The sequence below is a fragment of the Helianthus annuus genome, chromosome 8, assembly GCF_002127325.2.
Source record: "Helianthus annuus cultivar XRQ/B chromosome 8, HanXRQr2.0-SUNRISE, whole genome shotgun sequence".
Classification (NCBI taxonomy): domain Eukaryota; kingdom Viridiplantae; phylum Streptophyta; class Magnoliopsida; order Asterales; family Asteraceae; genus Helianthus; species Helianthus annuus.
The window spans coordinates 137,699,130-137,721,921 of NC_035440.2; the positions used below are offsets into that span (position 1 = coordinate 137,699,130).

General features: G+C 39.6%; 1 protein-coding gene across 1 annotated transcript; it reads right to left on the bottom strand.

The window, feature by feature from the left end:
- Window positions 1-566: 566 nt before the first annotated feature.
- Window positions 567-22,736, bottom strand: LOC110913817 (ATP-dependent DNA helicase PIF1-like). The gene is made up of 3 exons (XM_022158636.1): window positions 22,629-22,736; window positions 17,114-17,195; window positions 567-1,480 (listed from the first exon to the last, which is right to left on the bottom strand). The coding sequence occupies exons 1-3, from the start codon at window positions 22,734-22,736 to the stop codon at window positions 567-569; spliced, it is 1,104 nt and encodes a 367-aa protein (XP_022014328.1).
- Window positions 22,737-22,792: the final 56 nt, after the last annotated feature.

Below are 22,792 nucleotides of genomic sequence, written 5' to 3' on the forward strand. Positions count from 1 at the left end.
TAAATATAACATCTAAATCGGAACACTGCAAAACAATAGGAGGAAAACCTCTCAATAGCCGGATTAAAGATCAAGAACATACCTTCTTCTGTTGATTGTAGTGTAGAAGATGATAGTAATGAAGATTGAAACCCTAAGCAACAATGGCGGTGAAGAAACGATAACTGAGAGAGGAGGTGTAAGTGATCTTGATGGGTAATGATGTTGCAGGTGATATGGTGGTTTTGTTTTGAGTTGCGCCAATTTTGAAGTAAATAAAATATAATTACAAATTGACCCCTTAAAGATCTCTAATAGTTAAAAAAACTTTATCAAAACACTTTCACTAATACGGGTAATATAAATTAATACTTTACCAAAAGTTTATAATAAATTGTAATATTTATATTTCAACAAAATTTTACAAATTGTCTAAACGAATACTGCAAATGGTAGGTATACTTAAATAATATGATTTAAAACTTAATTACAATTATAATAAATCAAGATGTAAAATAAAATCAACAATTTATATAAAAAAATAAACTTCAAAACTTACAATCTGAAACAAAAGTTTAAATTTTCAACTACAGTTTTCCAAATATTTCTTTGTAAACAACATTTGCAGTTGTATTCGTTGGCCTTCCATCTTTGTCAAATATTAAAAGCTTCACGCCATCTCTGGTCTTTACTCTCGACAACGCAACATAAAGTTGGCCATGTGAGAAAACGGGGTCTCTTAGGTACAGACCAACTCTGGAAAGAGACTGTCCTTGACTTTTGTTAATAGTCATGGCAAAACATACGGTTATTGGAAACTGCCTTCGTTGAAACTTGAAGGGTATTTTCTTGTCCGACGGTATCATGCTAATTCTGGGTATGTAAGTTCTTGAACCAACATTACCTCCCGATAGTATCTCAGCCTCGATAACACGTTTACCAAGACGTGTAATCTGAAGACACGTACCATTGCATAAACCATTTTGCTGATCAATGTTCCTCAAAAGCATGACTGGAACACCCAACTTTAACACCAATCTATGATTGAGTAAGCCAGAAACAATGACACTATTTAACACATCAGGATTATACAAATCTTGGTGTAATGGATCATTAATTTCCTCAGTTGGGCATAGACTATCTGAGCTAAGATACTCTACTTCTTCACCGGGAAATAATGCAAGCAAACGATCATTGATACCATGTACAACTTCATTTTTAGGAGCAAGTATGGCTCTTTCTGAAAAGTAGTCACGATCTTTAAAACGGTGAAGAACTGACGGATATACAAAGTCAATCAAGCTTTGAATTGGATCAATTGAATCAATGATTAAAAGATCGTTTGGTATTTCTATAGTTGAATCGCCATTGTTACCATCACCGAGATTGCCTTCACCAATTTCAAGAAGCCATTTCGCAAAATCATTTATCTCATCAATGTTTTGTAGGTCCCGGATTTGACACCAAATCGATTGCGAAACGACCGTGCGACGTGCGGAATCTGTGCACGAACGAGACCGAAAACACAAACCGTACTAAATCTGTGATTCCATTGAATGATACGAAAGTAGTACAAACCTTGAATCACCACTTGAAGCACTTTCTCTCTCTAACCTCTAAGCTCCAAGTTACACAAATGGCCAAAAGTCTCTAATGTTAACCCTAAAGCTCCTATTTATAGGCCAAGGCATATGAGTGATTCCCTCATAATTACAATATTGCTGTAACACCTCAAAATTTTGTGTCCAATAATGTATTGACACGTGTCTTGAGTTTACACGTGGCATTTAATATTAAATAAAGGACTAAAGTTGACAAACCTTGAAAGTATGCAAATTCGAGGGTTATAAATGTCAAACAAGGGTAAGTATACTGTATAGTAACCCTAAACGATGCTCGTACCTTCAAACGAATAAATCATGGATCGTACGGAAGCGAAACGCGGAAGAAAGTGAGAGGTTACAAGCTGCAGGGGTTAACTGTGTCAACATGTTTAATTATACCTCTGAGTGACCCTTTGACGTACCCGAGGCTTTGTAACAGTAGAATACACTCACTAGAATGTACTATATAAATTTCGCGAAGTTCCATTTTAAAAAGAGAAAGTTATGATCAAATTCGTATGAGAAGGGTTAAAAGCGTCAACAATGAAAGTTAAGGCTTTCCGAATAATTAACAAACTAACAGGGGACTTAACAATGCGGGTAAATAACACGAGGCCCTTAGCTGTAAATAATCAAGGGCCAAATCGCAAAGTTACCCCTTCAAACCCGAAAGGTCAGGTTATTAATTACCGAAGATTTCGTTATTAATTACAAAGATTTAGGCAATGATTATAAAAGATTAAAAAATCCAGAAATTTAGACCTAATGCGGGCCGCGTAAAGGTCATGGGTAAGTTGATGCGGGCCGCGAGCCTCCTGCAGTTACGCGTTCTGATATGAAAACTCAGGCGGCCCGCGTACAAGGCTGCCTGATCTCCCATACGGGCCGCGTGAACCACCCAGATGCAGAAACTTTGGATAGACTTGCTGTTTGAAGTTGTGAACGATCAAAAGTGCAATAAGTGAAGCATGGGCGCCCCCTACTTGCCTCCTAGCATCAAGGGCCACCTGCTGAACATCCATACTCACTTGTAGCCTGAGTTGTAATGATCTAGAGGCCATTCTTTCACTATAAATAGGCCTACATTGTGCATAAGTTCACCACACCTCAAAACACATCTTCTGATCATTCCTGAAGCTCCCAAGTGTTCTTCTATAATCCTAAGTCGTGCACTAAGTCTCTGTAAGTATGCCAAACCTTCTATGGCTTTGTTTTTGCTTAGTTTAGCCTAAAAGTCAATCCGTCGTAACTAACGATTGACTTTGCGATAAATCACGAAGGGTCCAGTGAATTGTCGAATCAAAAGTAGTTATGTGTTGGTGTTTATGTGGGTAATAAACCCCTAAAAGGGTTCCCCCTGATCACCAATCTAACTAGTTCAAATGTCGAGTCAAACGTATACTTAAAAAGTCAACAGAAAGCCATTTTTGCGATTCTTGCATAATCTGTAATGTAGGTGATATGTAACCTATTTGAACACTCATAAAACATGATAATAAGTATACTAACTTGTCTAAGATCGTTTGATTCGGCCATTTGCTATATTGACCCGGTTCGGAGCCGAATGTCGCAAAAGTTTGACTTTTGCTTTGACTTCAGTTCTGACCCGTTTTAGTGCAATGTAGATATGCCTTAGGACTCTCTTAGGACCAGGTCACGTGATGGTACCACCCTCTGTGACCGGTTCGTTGTTTGTCCGAGTCTTTTACGCATTTCCGTTAATTGCTTAAAAGTTGGCCGTAACGCCCTTTTCAAAATAAAACGAGTATTTCGGACACGTGAAGGGACCATAACCTTGCTTACTAAATTCTAAGCATGTCCCTAAAGTTTCACGCCAATCCGAGGTCTAGAATAGGAGTTATGCTAAATAGCGCAATTAAAGGAAACTTTTGTAATAAACGGCGCGATTAGCATAACGCCTACCTAAACCAAGATTCCAACACCAAACCTTTTACTCACTGTTGTAAAATAATATTTTGGGAATTTTAAAGATTTTTAATTAATTTTAACCTGCTCATAACCTGCGGTTATGGCTACGGTTCGGTAAATACCGAATATGCCCTTTTCGGCCAAAACTTGAGTTCTACAAGGTCTTTTGACCCGATTCCAATTGCTACTAATTTTAAATAATAAATAAAGTATTTTGGACTTTATAAACTGTACGGGAAACTCAGACTTCCTGTAGAACTCAGAAAGCTCTTTAAAAGTCCTTAAAATGATCAGAAAACCCCTACGGGGCGTATAATAAACTTAAACTCGTTACGGACATCAAGGAAGGTATCCTACTGATACCCCAACCTATTTAAGGCATATTGACTTAGGAAACAAGTGTAAGACTCTTACGGTTACCCGTTGCGCCTATTGCGCGCACGGTTCGGCTTATGTAACTAGTTTACATAAATTAGCCGATACGGGTCAAACCATATTGTTTTGACCCCAAAATCCAGATAGTGAATATTAAACCCATACAAAAAAAGCTTTCAAACTTGTTGGGTCAGAATCACATTCCATTCCCGGTTTTCGCCTTTCACGCGATTAAACCGTATCTATCCTTTGAAACTGACCGGTCTAGGCTACGGCTAATATAAAGACCCGTTAGGATTCTAATAGGTTATTTTAAAACCTTCGTTCCAGAATAGGAGCCCAGTAAAAGATATCTGTGATTTAATCAATTAAGGACTATACTTGCAAAGGTAAATACTTTTAACTTATTTTCCGTATTACGGGCTTGGGTTACGGTATCTAAAATACCGCTTGGTCGGGCAATTGACCCCAACTCATTTGTAGTTGGGTATTATCAATGTGACCCGTTTAAAAACATGTTTTGTTGGCTTAATGCCTTTGGGGGCTTAATGACCATGTCCCGGATATCCTTGGCATCATTTTACGAAATGGCCACGACCTCGACATCCGGGTGTAGGCGTACACCCGGCATTATGTCTATGATTATAATAGTATAGCCGTTGGTTACCCGCCACGGTGTTATATGCTATGTGGTGTGTCTATTAAACTTTAACCCGGCACGACCCGGGCGACCGAACGCATAGCAAACATGTAATTCTTTACAAGATTTAATTATAAATTATCCCAAGTTATAAAAGAGTTTGTGCCTAGTGCATTCAAATCAATTTTAATAAACATTTTACAAAAGTGTCGGATGAATGTATTTACCAGTGTAAACTGACGTATTTTCCCCAAAAAGATTAAGTGCAGGTACTAAACGTAATCGGCTGGCTATAGCTCCTTAGCATCCTAAAGAGTCTCGCAAGCTTTTGATGCCTTGTCTGTTGAACAATACTTTTATTACTTTGATCCCCCTGTGGATACCATTCGACTATTTGTGATACATTCGATATTACAATCAATAGTTAAATTATATTTATTTTTATGCTTCCGCTGTGCATTCATATAATTCTGTTGAACAATACTTTTATTACTTTGATCCCCCTGTGGATACCATTCGACTATTTGTGATACATTCGATATTACAATCAATGGTTAAATTATATTTATTTTTATGCTTCCGCTGTGCATTCATATAATTGTGTGGTTTGACTATATTGTTGCCAACTACGTCACGGTAATCCCCCACCAGGCCCACCGGTGAGACACGTGGAAATCGGGGTGTGACAGGTTGGTATCAGAGCCAACATTGAGTGAATTAAACACTATCCTAATGTGTTTAATCTCAGTGACACAATTGCACATACTTGAGTCTAGACAAGAACCTAGGACAAATTCGAATTGTTATTCCAGTTTGTCTTTTTATTATTATTATTATTTAAAGTTTTAAAAGCAGGAAATATGGCACCTGTAATTTTCCGAGGAAGAGGAAGGGGAAGAAGAGGCAGAGGAGAGATCGTTACTCACCACGATCACGAAGCTGGACCTTCAAACACGCGAGCTCCTTCGACCACAAGGAGTGAAGAACCGCAAAGGCGAAGAGACCTTTTAGAATCTGCGAGGCATTCTACCTCGCATAGCTCGACGCCATCGTACCGGCACTCGTTCGGGCCAAATTCCGAAAATGATCCCAATAACCCCCAACCCTCCTACATGCCACTACAGCGTTCGGTATCGCACCGTGCTTTTGACGATCCCACTCCTTACTTCAGAAGCCAGTTTAACCCCGCAGATTACATTCAGGAACCTGCAGGCTTTGTTCTGTTAGGACCACAGGATCACTTCTCAGAAGACCATATGGATGAGGACACTGATCCAATCGAACCTGCTCGTGGTACGCCCACACATCCTATCGAGATCTCAGATGGATCTTCTTTTCATGGCACACCTTATCAAGGGCCAGATAGCTTTCAAGCGCTGTTCAACCAACACGAGTGGTACTTCACACCCTCCCATCAAACATCGCAGCACGAGCAGCAACAACAACAAGATCCCTCCGAGGATCCACGTTTCGTGGCAGTTACGCCACCACCACCGCCACCGGTTCAACCAGTAATGCCTGATCCGCCGAGGCGTAGGAGATCGGGTGCTCGTATGTCCACCCGAGGAGGGGAATTCCACTTCAGCACCCCTCGACACTCTAGTAGTAGCCACTACCCGCCACTACAAGAAGAAGGACCTTCAAGTCCAGTACATGAGGCGAACTCCGCACCAGTTGCACCATCTTCGCCACCATTTGGGTATGACCACCCAATACCTGCATACACGGGTCCAATGGCATACAACCCGTTCGAACCATCGTCGCACGCACATTACAATTACAACTATGAGCGCGACCCATATGTGGTAGCGGCTAGGTATAATGCCCGCTATCCCGACGGAGCTTTTGGGAACATGGGGATACCGGACTACTCAGCTCATGGGTATCCAGCACCTCCTAGACCTCCAGTTCCGCAACCGGCGCCACAACCACGTTTTTCTCCGCCCGAACAAGAAGAAATCCTCCACCGCTTAACTCCTGTGGAACGGGATTTCGAGGAAGAACGAAAGAACAACAGGGGATTCCTTAAGGGTCTAGCGAACCTGTTGAAAGGCAAGAAGAAGAAACGTGACCATTAGTCCTTATATATGTTCTAATGTAATGTCTGTTTTTTAATAAAGTCCCTGCGTGGACATTTATCGTATTTCAGTCCCTACGTGGACTTATCTTTTAGTCCCTGCGCGGACATCTATCTTGTATTAGTCCCTGCGTGGACTTGTCTCTTATTTTAACCTCTATGTAGGTATGTACTTGTTTAAAAGTCCCGTTTAGGGCAGCGTGTAATCGTATTGAAGTTATGGAATGTTATGTTATGAATTTCATTTTTGCTATTACTATATATGAAATAAATCAAAATCATTCCTTTTAAATAAAATCTGCCTAATAAAGAATCTTAAGAGTGAAACCTAGCCAGGTGTCTTTTAAGATCCGGCCAAGATGGTAAGACCTAATTAAAAGATTCAGATTCCCTGTTAACCTCTGTAAGCATGTTAACAATCATGGCAGATGTGATTCGTTAAAATCGCACACGTCATTCTTATACAAGAATCCTTTAAAGGATTCCAAAGCCCAAATTAATGATATAATAAATCATGGGTTAAATCATCAATGAAGATGATCACTTGTTAAACATCCATTAGCGATGTAGTGCCTACGGGCCGAATTATCAAACATCCATTGGTGATGTAGTGCCTACGGGCCATAATTGTTGTCATAATAAGACAAAAGACAGTGGTGGTCTATGACTCCCTGTCAGAAGGGGTAAAAGAACTACAGTTCAAACGTTCATACCTTGGTTCTCTGTAATCTCGGCTAATATTATAATAACGTCCTCGTGACTAGGCTTTTATGCCACTAGCAATATTATTTGTAATTAGGATAAGTATGTTCAAATCCTAAATAAAAAGAGAGTAACAAATTAACCAGATATGGTCTTCGTAACCATGGTTAATGAATTGCCATAAAAGACAATTCAATAATGAACTCCTAAATAAAATTTTCGTTATCTTCTGTGACAGATTTAAGTTACCATGGCGAATCCTAATGGAGAAAATAGTCATACGAGTGAAGATGAATATGATAATGCCCAAGTACATTTAACGGGCACTCAATTAAAAGCTCTCGTCGACAACGCTGTTCAGGCAGCTCTAGATCGACAATATACCGAATCTCGAAGCAGAACCGCTTCCAAACCACTCTCCAAGCCGAAAACACACTCAAAATCCCACAACAAACCACTGTCCAAGCCCAAAAAGGACGACGATAATCACTCGTCCAATGAAAACAGTGTTCGTCGTGAAAGGGAGTATACTGATGCATCCCGTGCCAGGGGCTGCACCTACAAGTACTTTGTGTCTTGTAAACCCCGAGACTTCACGGGGGAGAAAGGTGCCGTTGATTGTATGACGTGGTTGGATGAGATGGACACCGTGGTGGACATCAGTGGCTGTGCAGAAAGGGATGTGGTAAAGTTTGTGTCGCAATCGTTTAAGGGCGAGGCCCTGGCTTGGTGGAGGGCGTTGGTTCAGGCCTCGGGAAAAACTGTGCTATACAGCATGACATGGGAGGAATTCATTTCTCTCATCAAAGAAAATTACTGCCCTCAACATGAGGTGGAGAAGATAGAGTCCGATTTTGTATCATTAGTGATGACAAACCTGGACTGCCAAGCCTACTTAACGAGCTTCAACACAATGTCTCGGTTGGTTCCATACCTGGTAACCCCGGAGCCAAGGAGAATCGCTCGTTTTATCGGGGGGTTAGAACCCGCAATAAAGGCAAGTGTGAAGGCCTCTCGGCCAACGACCTTCAGGTCTGTAACTGACCTCTCTTTGTCCCTCACAATGGACGCGGTTCGACTGAGATCGCTGAGGAACAAAGAGGCCGAGAAGAGGAAGCGTGAGGACGATACCTCACGAAGGTCGGGCAAGAAACACCGTGGAAACGGTGATGGCAAGAGAGGGACAAAGTCGAGGAAGGATGGGCAGCAATCTGGAGAGAAGCCCAAGTGTAAAAACTGCCAGAAGTATCACTTTGGGAAATGTAGGCTTGGGTCGAACTCACAGTCTCAGTCGAGGTCGTATACTTGTGGACTGTGCAAGTCCAAGGACCACAAGACTGTGGACTGCAATAAAATAAAGGATGCAACCTGCTATAACTACAGTGAGAAGGGGCACATTAAAAGCAACTGCCCCAAATTCGCCAAGAAGACAGAAGAAACCAAAAAGAATAACGCTAGAGTCTTCAAGATGGATGTGAAGGAAGCTTTGCAAGACGACAACGTAATCACAGGTACATTTCTCGTAAATAATATCTTTGCAAGAGTACTTTTCGATTCAGGCGCTGATAAGTCCTTCGTAGACCAAAAATTTTGCAAATTGCTGAATATGCCTGTCAAAACCCTAAATGTGAAATACGAGGTAGAGCTAGCAGACGGCACAGTAGAAACCGTCTCCACTATACTAGATGGATGTGTGATATCCATTAAGAACCACTCTTTTCCACTATCTCTACTTCCCTTTAAGCTGGCTGGTTTTGACATCGTTCTGGGTATGGGCTGGTTATCCCACAACCAGGCCCAGATCGTCTGCAACAGAAAACAAATAGTGCTAAAGACCCCGACTGCACCATTCGAGGAGATACGCAGTATGGATTGCCCGAGAACGTAACTATGCTCAAGGCTTCAAGATGTTTAAAAAGAGGCTGTGTCATCTACATGGCACAGGTGATTATTGAAGAGCCCAAACCAAAGATAGAAGATATTCCCGTCATTTCGGAGTATCCGGAAGTTTTCCCCGAAGACCTACCTGGGTTGCCACCAGATAGGCAAGTGGAACTCAGAATCGATATCATCCCTGGAGCAGCTCCTATTGCTAGGGCACCTTACAGGCTAGCGCCAACCGAAATGAAGGAATTAAGGACCCAGCTGGATGAACTGTTAGCAAGAGGTTTCATCAAGCCTAGTTCATCTCCCTGGGGAGCACCTGTCCTGTTTGTTAAGAAGAAGGACGGATCGATGCGTCTGTGCATCGATTATCGTGAACTTAATAAGGTCACGATAAAGAATAGATATCCATTGCCAAGGATCGACGATTTGTTTGATCAATTACAAGGGGCTAGCTACTTCTCGAAGATCGACTTGAGGTCGGGCTACCATCAGCTGAAAGTCAGAGATGAGGACGTACATAAAACAACATTTAGGACTCGTTACGGTCACTATGAGTTCCTAGTGATGCCTTTTGGGCTCACAAATGCACCGGCTGCGTTCATGGATCTCATGAATCGCGTCTGCAAGCCGTACTTAGACAAATTCGTCATCTTGTTCATCGACGACATTCTTATCTACTCAAGGAACAAAGTTGACCATGAGAAACACCTACGTTGTATTCTCAAATTGCTGCATCGCGAGAAACTCTATGCCAAATTCTCTAAATGCGAATTTTGGCTACGAGAAGTCCAATTTCTTGGACATGTCGTCAGCGAGCGTGGTATCCAGGTGGATCCCGCTAAGGTAGAGGCAGTCATGAATTGGCAAGAGCCAAAGACGCCTACAGAGATCCGTAGTTTCCTGGGGTTAGCAGGATACTACAGAAGATTCATTGAAAATTTTTCAAGGATTGCTGCGCCCTTAACCTCCTTGACCAAGAAGAAGGAAAAGTTTGTTTGGGGCCCTAAGCAGCAAGAGTCCTTTGATATTTTAAAGCAAAAGCTGAGCAACGCTCCTGTGTTGACAATACCGGAAGGTACCGAAGAGTTCGTAGTTTACTGCGACGCGTCACACACTGGCATGGGGTGTGTGCTCATGCAGAAAGGCAAGGTGATTGCCTATGCTTCGAGACAGTTAAAGGTGCACGAAAAGAATTACACCACCCATGACCTGGAGTTGGGTGCCGTTGTGTTCGCACTAAAACTGTGGAGGCATTATCTGTACGGAATCAAGTTTGTGATCTATTCAGATCACAAGAGCCTTCAACATCTGTTTAATCAGAAGGAGCTAAACATGAGGCAACGCCGTTGGATGGAGACCTTAAATGATTATGATTGTGAGATCAGATACCATCCCGGCAAGGCGAATGTAGTCGCTGATGCCCTGAGCCGGAAAGAAAGGATGAAACCCATCCGAATCAATGCTAAGAGCATTGAAGTAAAGAATAATCTGATTGAAAGGGTGTTAGTTGCACAGAGAGAAGCTGTTTTGGAAGCTAACTATCCTAAGGAGAAGCTGGGAGTGACTGAGGAGCAGTTAACTCTTAGCAAGGATGGAATTTTGCGATTGAATGGGCGAATATGGTTTCCTATTTATGGGGGACTACGAGATGTTATCCTCCAGGAAGCCCATAGTTCCAAATATTCTGTCCATCCTGGAGCAGATAAAATGTATCAGGATCTAAAGGCGAATTATTGGTGGATAGGCTTGAAAAAGTCTCTAGCCGCTTATGTAGCCAAATGCTTAACTTGTGCGCAAGTCAAGGCTGAGCATCAAAAGCCATCTGGCTTGCTACAACAGCCTGAACTTCCTGAATGGAAATGGGAATGTGTAACTATGGATTTTATCACCAAGTTACCCAAGACGAGCAAAGGAAATGACACAATATGGGTTATAGTTGATAGACTGACTAAGTCAGCTCATTTCCTACCCATCAAGGAGACTTATAGCTCCGACACATTAGCCCAGCTATACGTTGATAAGATTGTAGCCCTACATGGCATACCTGTGTCCATTATCTCAGACGGAGATACTAGATACACGTCTCATTTCTGGAAAAGCTTTCAGCAATCTTTGGGCACACGCTTGAATTTTAGTACGGCTTACCATCCTCAGACAGACGGTAAGAGTGAGCGTACTATTCAAACGTTGGAAGACATGCTGTGGGCATGTGTTATCGATTTAGGTGGTAGTTGGGATAAGAACCTACCACTAATCGAATTCTCCTACAACAATAGCTACCATACCAGCATAAAGGCTGCGCCTTTCGAGGCATTATACGGTAGAAAGTGTAGATCGCCTGTTTGTTGGGCGGAAGTGGGAGAGGTCCAATTATCAGGACCAGAGATAGTCTTCGAAACAACGGACAAGATTGTCCAGATTCGAGAGCGTCTCAAAGCTGCCCGTGATAGGCAGAAAAGTTACGCTGACCCAAAGCGTAAGGACTTTCACTTCGAAGTGGGTGAAAAGGTACTACTAAAAGTATCACCCTGGAAGGGGGATATGCGCTTCGGTAAGAAGGGCAAACTGAGCCCGAGATACATAGGACCTTTTGAGGTTATCGAACGTGTCGGGTCAGTTGCCTATAAGTTGAACTTACCAGAAGAGCTCAATGGAATTCACAACGTGTTCCACATCTGCAATCTAAAGAAGTGCTTCGCTGATGAATCATTGGTGATCCCACACACAGATGTGCATATAGATGAGAGCTTGAAGTTTGTGGAGAAGCCTTTGTCGATTGAAGACCGACAGGTGAAAAAGCTTCGAAGAAAGCATGTACCTATAGTCAAGGTTAAATGGGATGCCCGGAGAGGTCCCGAATTCACGTGGGAAGTTGAATCCACGATGAAAGAGAAATACCCTTATTTGTTTGAGTAAATCTCGGGTCGAGATTTATTTTAAGGGGGTGAGGATGTAACACCTCGAAATTTTGTGTCCAATAATGTATTGACACGTGTCTTGAGTTTACACGTGGCATTTAATATTAAATAAAGGACTAAAGTTGATAAACCTTGAAAGTATGCAAATTCGAGGGTTATAAATGTCAGAAAAGGGTAAGTATACTGTATAGTAACCCTAAACGATGCTCGTACCTTCAAACGAATAAATCATGGATCGTACGGAAGCGAAACGCGGAAGAAAGTGAGAGGTTACAAGCTGCAGGGGTTAACTGTGTCAACATGTTTAATTATACCTCTGAGTGACCCTTTGACGTACCCGATGCTTTGTAACAGTAGAATACACTCACTAGAATGTACTATATAAATTTCGCGAAGTTCCGTTTTAAAACGAGAAAGTTATGATCAAATTCGTATGAGAAGGGTTAAAAGCGTCAACAATGAAAGTTAAGGCTTTCCGAATAATTAACAAACTAACAGGGGACTTAACAATGCGGGTAAATAACACGAGGCCCTTAGTTGTAAATAATCAAGGGCCAAATCGCAAAGTTACCCCTTCAAACCCGAAAGGCCAGGTTATTAATTACCGAAGATTTCGTTATTAATTACAAAGATTTAGGCAATGATTATAAAAGATTCAAAAATCCAGAAATTTAGACCTAACGCGGGCCGCGTAAAGGTCATGGGTAAGTTGATGCGGGCCGTGAGCCTCCTGCAGTTACGCGTTCTGATATGAAAACTCAGGCGGCCCGCGTACAAGGCTGCCTGATCTCCCATGCGGGCCGCGTGAACCACCCAGATGCAGAAACTTTGGACATACTTGTTGTTTGAAGTTGTGAACGATCAAAAGTGCAATAAGTGAAGCATGGGCGCCCCCTACTTGCCTCCTAGCATCAAGGGCCACCTGCTGAACATCCATACTCACTTGTAGCCTGAGTTATAATGATCTAGAGGCCATTCTTTCACTATAAATAGGCCTACATTGTGCATAAGTTCACCACACCTCAAAACACATCTTCTGATCATTCCTGAAGCTCCCAAGTGTTCTTCTATAATCCTAAGTCGAGCACTAAGTCTCTGTAAGTATGCCAAACCTTCTATGGCTTTGTTTTTGCTTAGTTTAGCCTAAAAGTCAATCCGTCGTAACTAACGATTGACTTTGCGATAAATCACGAAGGGTCTAGTGAATTGTCGAATCAAAAGTAGTTATGTGTTGGTGTTTATGTGGGTAATAAACCCCTAAAAGGGTTCCCCCTGATCACCACTCTAACTAGTTCAAATGTCGAGTCAAACGTATACTTAAAAAGTTAACAGAAAGCCATTTTTGCGATTCTTGCATAATCTGTAATGTAGGTGATATGTAACCTGTTTGAACACTCATAAAACATGATAATAAGTATACTAACTTGTCTAAGCTCGTTTGATTCGGCCATTTGCTATATTGACCCGGTTCGGAGCCGAATGTCGCAAAAGTTTGACACGGGAAACTCAGACTTCCTGTAGAACTCAGAAAGCTCTTTAAAAGTCCTTAAAATGACCAGAAAACCCCTACGGGGCGTATAATAAACTTAAACTCGTTACGGGCATCAAGGAAGGTATCCTACTGATACCCCAACCTCTTTAAGGCATATTGACTTAGGAAACAAGTGTAAGACTCTTACGGTTACCCGTTGCGCCTATTGCGCGCACGGTTCGGCTTATGTAACTAGTTTACATAAATTAGCCGATACGGGTTAAACCATATTGTTTTGACCCCAAAATCCAGAGTGTGAATATTAAACCCATACAAAACAAGCCTTCAAACTTGTTGGGTCAGAATCACATTCCATTCCCGGTTTTCGCCTTTCACGCGATTAAACCGTATCTATCCTTTGAAACTGACCGGTCTAGGCTACGGCTAATATAAAGACCCGTTAGGATTCTAATAGGTTATTTTAAAACCTTCGTTCCAGAATAGGAGCCCAGTAAAAGATATCTGTGATTTAATCAATTAAGGACTATACTTGCAAAGGTAAATACTTTTAACTTATTTTCCGTATTACGGGCTTGGGTTACGGTATCTAAAATACCGCTTGGTCGGGCAATTGACCCCAACTCATTTGTAGTTGGGTATTATCAATGTGACCCGTTTAAAAACTTGTTTTGTTGGCTTAACGCCTTTGGGGGCTTAATGACCATGTCCCGGATATCCTTGGCATCATTTTACGAAATGGCCACGACCTTGACATCCGGGTGTAGGCGTACACCCGACATTATGTCTATGATTATTATAGTATAGCCGTTGGTTACCTGCCATGGTGTTATATGCTATGTGGTGTGTCTATTAAACTTTAACCCGGCACGACCCGGGCGACCGAACACATAGCAAACATGTAATTCTTTAAAAGATTTAATTATAAATTATCCCAAGTTATAAAAGAGTTTGTGCCTAGTGCATTCAAATCAATTTTAATAAACATTTTACAAAAGTGTCGGTTGAATGTATTTACCAGTGTAAACTGACGTATTTTCCCCAAAAAGATTAAGTGCAGGTACTAAACGTAATCGGCTGGCTATAGCTCCTTAGCATCCTAAAGAGTCTCGCAAGCTTTTGATGCCTTGTCTGTTGAACAATACTTTTATTACTTTGATCCCCCTGTGGATACCATTCGACTATTTGTGATACATTTGATATTACAATCAATGGTTGAATTATATTTATTTTTATGCTTCCGCTGTGCATTCATATAATTGTGTGGTTTGACTATATTGTTGCCAACTACGTCACGGTAATCCCCCACCGGGCCCACCGGTGAGACACGTGGAAATCGGGGTGTGACAATTGCCACCTTGCATTTTCTTACTAAAAACAATATAAACTCTAGAATTCTTCATTTTCTGCTAAGGTTCTGATTGACGAAGGCGATAGACATTACTGCACTAACAGACTCCCCCTTGGATATTGCCGCAATCAATCTGTAGTCAAAACTCGTAGCGACTAGTCTTTTTTTTCTCTCTGAGTCTTCTTGAAGGTTTGACGGTATCAGCAACCATAGACTCCCTCTTTCTCAAACAGAATCCCCGTGGATCTGTCTTTAGCTTTAGCTCCCCCTTTCGGTAAACACTTCAGGCTCACCCTTTTGTCAAGCTTCTGTGCTTTGGGATTGACACCTGGCTTTCCGGTTACAAGCTCTTCCAGGAACGATACCTGGCTCCTTACACGCTTCCGTTTGCGTTGAGCTCATCTTCAGACTCCCCCTTAGACTCGGCTGTCGGGATCGTAGTCTAGTACAACATCTGCAAAACTCATACGTTTATAAGTAAAAAGTTTCAAGCATTTTGAAATTGTCCAGAAATCGTATTCTGGCTCTTTAAAATTTTTAAATCAAGATCCTGGCTTTAAGATATAAAAATATGAATATATCCAGGATAACTTGATTTTCTTCCCCTATCAACAAACTTCATGGATTTGGCAGTTTCAGCGAACAGAATCGTAAACTGACTCTATTCAACTAATTTTAACAATATAATCATCCAAATCCCTCACAGTTAATCATCCAAGTCCAATTTAATGACCTTGGAAATTTCACAAACTATTTTTGATTTTTGATTTTAGATTTTAAAATTTCAAGTTTCAAATTAATGAACTTGTTTATTTTCAGAAACACAATCATCATACTTAGATTTTGAAACTCAGCATTCAGACACCGGTTGTCGAAAATAAAATAGAATCAAAAATCTTTTTGTATTTTTCTGAAACATAAAGCAGTTAAAGAAATATTTACAAACATATTTACAGACAATATTTTTGTTTGAGTTTGTGTCAGAGAATCATATCAGTTTATGACAAATCACTTGCACCGTTGAACTTTAAACACTTTAAGTTTTAAACGATTCACTTAGATTGTCAGTATACTGATCCACTTAAATTTTCACACAAAGTTCAACTGTTTCGAGATACGAGATTAGTGTTTTAAGGACTTAACTTATTCGTGTATCCCACCTCAGAATATACTCCCGTATCCAGATCCCAATATTCAGTCTTACAGGTGAATATACCACAGATGATATCTGTAAGGGGTTAGATGCGAGGGTCGTGAGAGCCCAGGTCGATACTTCCGTATACGCAGAGAGATGACGGCTTCAACTTTTCGGTGTGTCCCCTTTAGAGGATCTTTTTACAACAGCAATGATTATCAATTTTATTGTTTCATCAATTTGCTGAGGGCTGCGCTATGTTTCAAGCAATGCAGAAAGTATTATTCGGGGACTAGGTCAGAACTTCCATTCAGCAGAAGTCCCGGAATAATACCCCAGATATCACTGAGTATAAAGACCTAGTATCTCAGAAAGAGGGACCTTTCAAACAAGATTTCGGGGGTTACCCATACATCCGAGAGATGTTCCCCACGAAATAGGCAAGTATTGATATTTAGGTTTATATCTCGAAAACAATCTACTAAGCGTGTAAAAATCTACTGGCATATCATCAGTGAGACCGTTTATCACATTATAGCATTACAATTCTTTAGCGTACTGTGATTGTCTACTGATGTACTATCATTTCCTCTTTTTACACAAAAACTCAATTTTTGAATTTTGTCATGTTTTTGGCTTTTTCAAATTTTCTAATGTTTTTGTATTTTCTGAAATTTTTTACTCCCCCTAAAATTCAAAACATTTAAAGAAAATTTGACAAACGGATACTGATAGCTTTGTCTCGTTATCCATTTTCTGCTTCTCATGCTCTGTTTTGCAGAAAACGTAACGTACCCCCATGATTTACAACCCATTGATTTTCGACAGTTTGAAAACCGTTTTTCAATCTTGTGTAAGTAATCATGTTTGTTCCGCCGTGAGGGTTTCGGCATATTCAAGTAACATAAATTTAAAAACAAACATATTTTTGATTTTTTAAAATTTTCAATTTTTAGGTTTTATTTTCCTTTTTTTTTTGAAAATATTGTTTATTTATATACAGAAACTGATAAACTCCTTGTTCAACCAAACCAGGGTTCTGCAGCCTTCTCCTCCTGTGCCAGGCTGCTCATCAATTCTATTTCTTGACATTTTAACTTCATGAGCACCTGCACATTCACAAAAAATCAATTACTTGAACAATTTAGCCCAGGTCTGTTGGACCTTAGGCATTTCAACACAATATTCATTCAATGATGGAAAATCTTTGTCATTTTGTACAAGAACGTTTTCATCTTTGGTTTTGACTTTCTCATTATTCACAGTAGTCACTTCTTTCTTAATCACCCAGTTCTGTCCTTTTGAAGCGCTTCTTTTATAAAATCGTGACTCGTTTTGATTATTTTGACTTTGAACAACAATTTTTGGTTTCCAAAATTGATTTGGCTTTGTCATATCAACTGATGTTTGCCAACTTTATGTTGTTCTGAATTTGGGTGTATAAGGATTCTTGGTTTGTCTTGAATTAGACCTCGTCTGTTTTGGTTTCCAAGTTTGATTCGAAGCAAACTTGTTTGTGTTGTACTTCCAAGTTTGTTTTGAATCAAATCTGGTAAACTTTCGTCTCACATCTTCAGACTTCTGTTTTTCAACATCAACAGGCTTTGTGTTTGGACACTTGCGTGCAACATGTCCAATTTGATCACATTTAAAACATGTTTTCTTTGAAACATCTTTAGCCTGTTGTTGTTTCTTTTTCTGATTATAGAACTCTTCATTAGACTGTCGTCTAAATTGGAGTTCTTTCTCTTCTTCCAAACTTCTCCCATGAACAAAATTCGTTTTCTTTTGAACATTTTGTTTTTCAAAACTTTTATTTTGATTCTGTTTCTTTTTATAACCCAACCCTGCTTTCATATTCTTCTTTCTGTAACCGGGTTTGTTATAAAAAGTTTTCTTGTTCTTTCCAGCAAATTTTGAAATTTCTGATTTTTCGATCTCAACCATCTTAAAAACTTTATCAATCTTTTCTGAAATCACATTTTGAATCAGGAATACAATATCTAAGAATAATTTGTCCGATCCAATCATGGTATAAACCAATCCTTTTGAATCATCATTCACAACTTTCTTAGATTTTGAATGTTTGAGATAACCATCATGAAAATTTCCCTCATTTTCATCATGTGATCTAGGCTTACCTTTGGTTGACTCATCTTTCAAAACGCTTTCAACAATCTTACTTACCACCTCTGAATCATCAGCTTCATCAGATTTGGTGTAAATCACATCGATACATTCAGGTAATTGGTCAACAATGTTCAGACCTTTTGCCACCTTTTCCTCATCATAAAAGGTATAATTGTTTCTCAATGGTGGTGGTACCTGATGAAATTCTGAACCAATACCCTTTTTGTTCTTGTCAGTATCTGTGTCATCTGGTGTGATGTTGAAAATGCGTTCGAGAATATACGAAGAGTTATGATAACTTTGAAGTTTTGTAACTATCTTTTCCTTTTCAACCAGAACTTGTTTGAGATTAGCAACTTCATCAACACACTTGTTTAATTCAAGTTGCTTTTCTTTGAACTTTCTCTCATACAGTTCTTTGGTTGTTAAAGTTTCAGACAGTCTTTGATCAAAACTTTTGACTTGGCTCTTTAAAGTATCATAAGCTTCTTGTACTCTCTGACTCGACCACTTCAAATTATCATATTCTTTTTTGTCACACCCCGGCCGCGTATAACATGCAACCGCGGCGGAAACGCCGGGGAGTGTTGGGACAGAATTAATTGTTTCACAACTATGGCATACAAAGTTATATTTTATTTATTAAACCCGAGTGTTACAACGTTTCAAAACAGGAAATAAAGTGTTTATAACATAATTAAACTAGTCTATCTTCGTTTTATGTCTCTAAGGCACAGGTCCGCCCTAGTATCACATTCATCATCCTAAGCGACAGGTCCTGAAAACACATGTGAAAGTAGGTACGTCAGCATAAAAATGCCTGTGAGATACATAAGTTTTGTGAAAATGGGATTCATGACTTGAGTTTAAAGAAAACGTTTAATAACAGCCAGTCATGAACCTTGTAAATTGTTTTGTCTTGTAAATCATTTGAAAAACGATAAAACCAGATGATATGTATAGATAAATGTAAGGTTAAACGAATAACCAAGTAAAATGAGTTGAATAAGGTAAGTTATTGGTAAAAATAATGTCTTGTGAAGAATATGTTATTTGTGTAAAACGTAATATGTCTAAACTGAAATGATTTAGATAACGCTACGATATGTAATATTATACAAACATTTATACATAGGAAGTACCAGCGGCGTATCCACCATGTTCGTATCGTATTACACCCGTTTTGTTACTCAAATCATTTACCCAAACCAACCACCATGTAAATTGTTCATGTATAAGTCAATTGTCAAGTGTTAATGTGTAAACCATATCGAAATGTCTATGTTCAATGTAAACCACCAATTGTGTATATAAATGTCAAAATGTTTATGTTTAATGTAGATCATGTAATGTGTATCCAAAATATCATGTATGGCATGTGAAATATATCAACTAGGCCATAGGTAAAAATGCACAAAAACAGGGTATTGAATTAAACATAGTTTAAGTCAAAGTTATGTTTTGTGGAAAAATTGCATGCTATACTGATACAAACATTTATGCGGTATTGTGAAAATGCATACATCCAAGCCTTGAGACTGTGGCGATAAACCCTTAAACAAATTAAAGGTTTATCTAGGTTATGTGTATCGAATTCGGTCATTCCTTTCATCCAAACCAACCCAGGATGTCCGGAACGGGAGTTGTCAATTCCTATGGTACCACTACCTACTAACGGGCGGCATGATCGGTGCTAATGAATGTACATTGTATAATTTAAACAAACCAAATGTCATACCAAAATGTAGGCATGTGATTGAATAATTGTACTAAGTACGCACACAATGGGCATACATAGCATAAAATGTAGTGTAAAATGATGTACTAAGTACGCACACAATGGGCATACATAGCATAAAAGTCATGTAAATCAATGTGCTAGCATGCTCAGTCAACATACATAGCAGAAAAGGTAATGTAAAACAATGTGCTTAATATGCTAAGTAAACATATGTAGCAGAAAGATGTAATGTAAATCATGTACTAATCAGTGTACTAAAGAACATAGCAAGTATATGATGTGAAAACAGGAAAGCATGAAAGTAACAAGTAGGCACATGTGTTTCACCCCAAAACAATTTGGAAAACAGTAAAAGAGGGGTTCAATGTACTCACCTGAGATTGCTTTGTAGTTCTTGTATAATAACCAAATAATGCTAGAGATCACGGAATATCAAACGGCACCTAATAGGTAGCTATATTAATATACCGGACCAAAATCGGAAGGATCGGATAGTATGCGGGTTCGTAAACCAAACGAGTATGGAGACTCGCGTAATATGGTTTAACAAAGCCTACATACTAAAATGAAACCTAACCTAAGTGCTTACGACCCATCACGACCCGTTTAGGTAGCTTATGTTACCTTAACGCGTCGTTCGCGAAGAACGCGTTTGGAACGCCTACATCGTGACCACAAGGTATAACCTCGGAAGGTTACAGCTATGGTCACCTAATGTGTTTGGTCGATCCTAATGATCGACCAAATGGGTCGGGTTCGAAAGTGTAAGCGATTGTTTAGATCGCTTACCTTACGACCCTATATAAGCACTAAACTAAAAGTGACGAGCTAAGCATGTTAGAACATGGTTAACTAAGTTTAGAAAACAGGTTTGGTATCAAAACAAACGGTTTTGATACTCACGAGTAGTTTGGTTACAAAATACGCAAGAATGCGCATTTTGGCCGAAACTACGACTCGTCACTGAGCCTAGATAACGTGGTAATCAGTAGGTATAGTCACTACGGACTATAACCATCGTGATCACGCTCACGTTATGAAGTTCCAACGAACTTCGTGTTGACCATAAGCTGGTCAACGCAGAAAGTCAAAGAAAACTTTGACTTTCGGACTTGAAAAGCGAATAAAAGAACGAAAGAACACTTACGAAGGGTCCCCGAAAGCTAATCTCGATCCAGGAGCTCAGGTATGAAGCAAAGGCCTCAAGTTAGAGCTTTAGATCAGATTTTGTGGGTTTTTAACCAAAAGGGGGGGGGGGTATTTATAGGAAAAGCAAGATCGTTAGGATCGTTTCTTGAATAACGTGCCACGATCTAAGCCGTACACTTGTCGCAAAGTTGTGGTGGCTTATTTTGCCCCCACCATAGGAATTTGACACGTGTCGTTGCCCTTTGGGTGATCGAAAGGCCAATGTAAGTGGATCAGAAAACATTGAATCTGGTCTGTTTGTCTGATGCGGCCCGCGTTAGGATGCACACAAGACTCAGACGGGCCGCCTTGCCTTGTCTGATCAGCACCAACTTTCAGAAATTACAGTTTTAGTCACTGTTGCATGTTTAAGCCATTTCCGACACTTCTAAGGCCCGTAAAGCCAACTTTAAGGCCCTAAAATGATGTCTAAACATTGTGGACATGAAACATGCTCAAAAATATTCCGGATGTTGGTTCGTTTGGCCGTACGATCGTGATGTTCGCTTAATTACGACGGAATGCGCATAAGTGCGAAAAACGATCCAAATGACGCGACGAATGGATTTTTCTCATGCCAAAAACTAAGGCATAATATAAGGATGCTTACATAAATTTTTGGATGTCCGGATGTATTTAGAACGTAAGTTATGCGCGAAAGTGCAAACTTGTGCACTTTTTGACACTTTTAGTCCCTGAATGACCCAAAAGTTTATTTTAGCACACCGAACCTCTCAAAGCCTATTTCTAAGCTACGTAAAGGATATTTAAGGTGTGTTTAACTTATGGTCATGTTCCGGAATGTTTGTTACAGTTCAAATTGGCATACTTTCGCAGTTTGTCAAGTTTAGTCCCTGTAAGCGAATTAACTTGTTTTTGCCATACCAAAGCCTTCAAAACTTATTTCTAAGTTATGTAAAGGTTATTTAAGGTATGTTGAGTATATGTTGATGTTCCGGAGTATTTGTCGCATTAAACTGAGTACGTTTTCGCACCAGTTTGCGTATAATTCTCAAGAAAGCGATGTAGAGTTTAAAATCGAACAAAAGTCAAAACATGAAAAATGTAAAACACAACGAAACAAACATGGGGATCAAATAACATTGTTTTATTGATAATTGAACTGTTCATAATGATTTCGAGCACAAATGTTACATTTTTGAAAATTTTGAAGCTTATTATCTTTTTCATCGCAATCAACACATTTTGCTGTACACATTTATCTATAAATTTTATTTTCCTTTTCAAAATCATGACATTTCTGTGTCAGCTTATCAACTTCTTGTTTCAAAATTTCTTCTTTTTCAATCATTTCTTTACATTTTATTGTGAAAACATTTTCAAGTTTATTTATTTCATTATCTTTTGTTTTTATGATGTCATCTTTTTCAGTACAAGCTTTGCACATTTCTATGCAGTTCCTGCACTTGTTTTTATTGTTATCAACAGTTTCATCATTCGAAAGATCAGAAGATTCACATACCTCATTTTCTTTCAGCACCGGTTCTTCTATTCCAACTTTCTGATCCCCTTCTTTCTTCTGTTCTTCTTCCTTCTTCATTTCTTCTTCCTTCTTTTGTTCTTCTACCATCTTCTGTTCTTCTTCAGCAGCAAGCTTTGCAACAGTCTTCACTTCTTCAATCATCT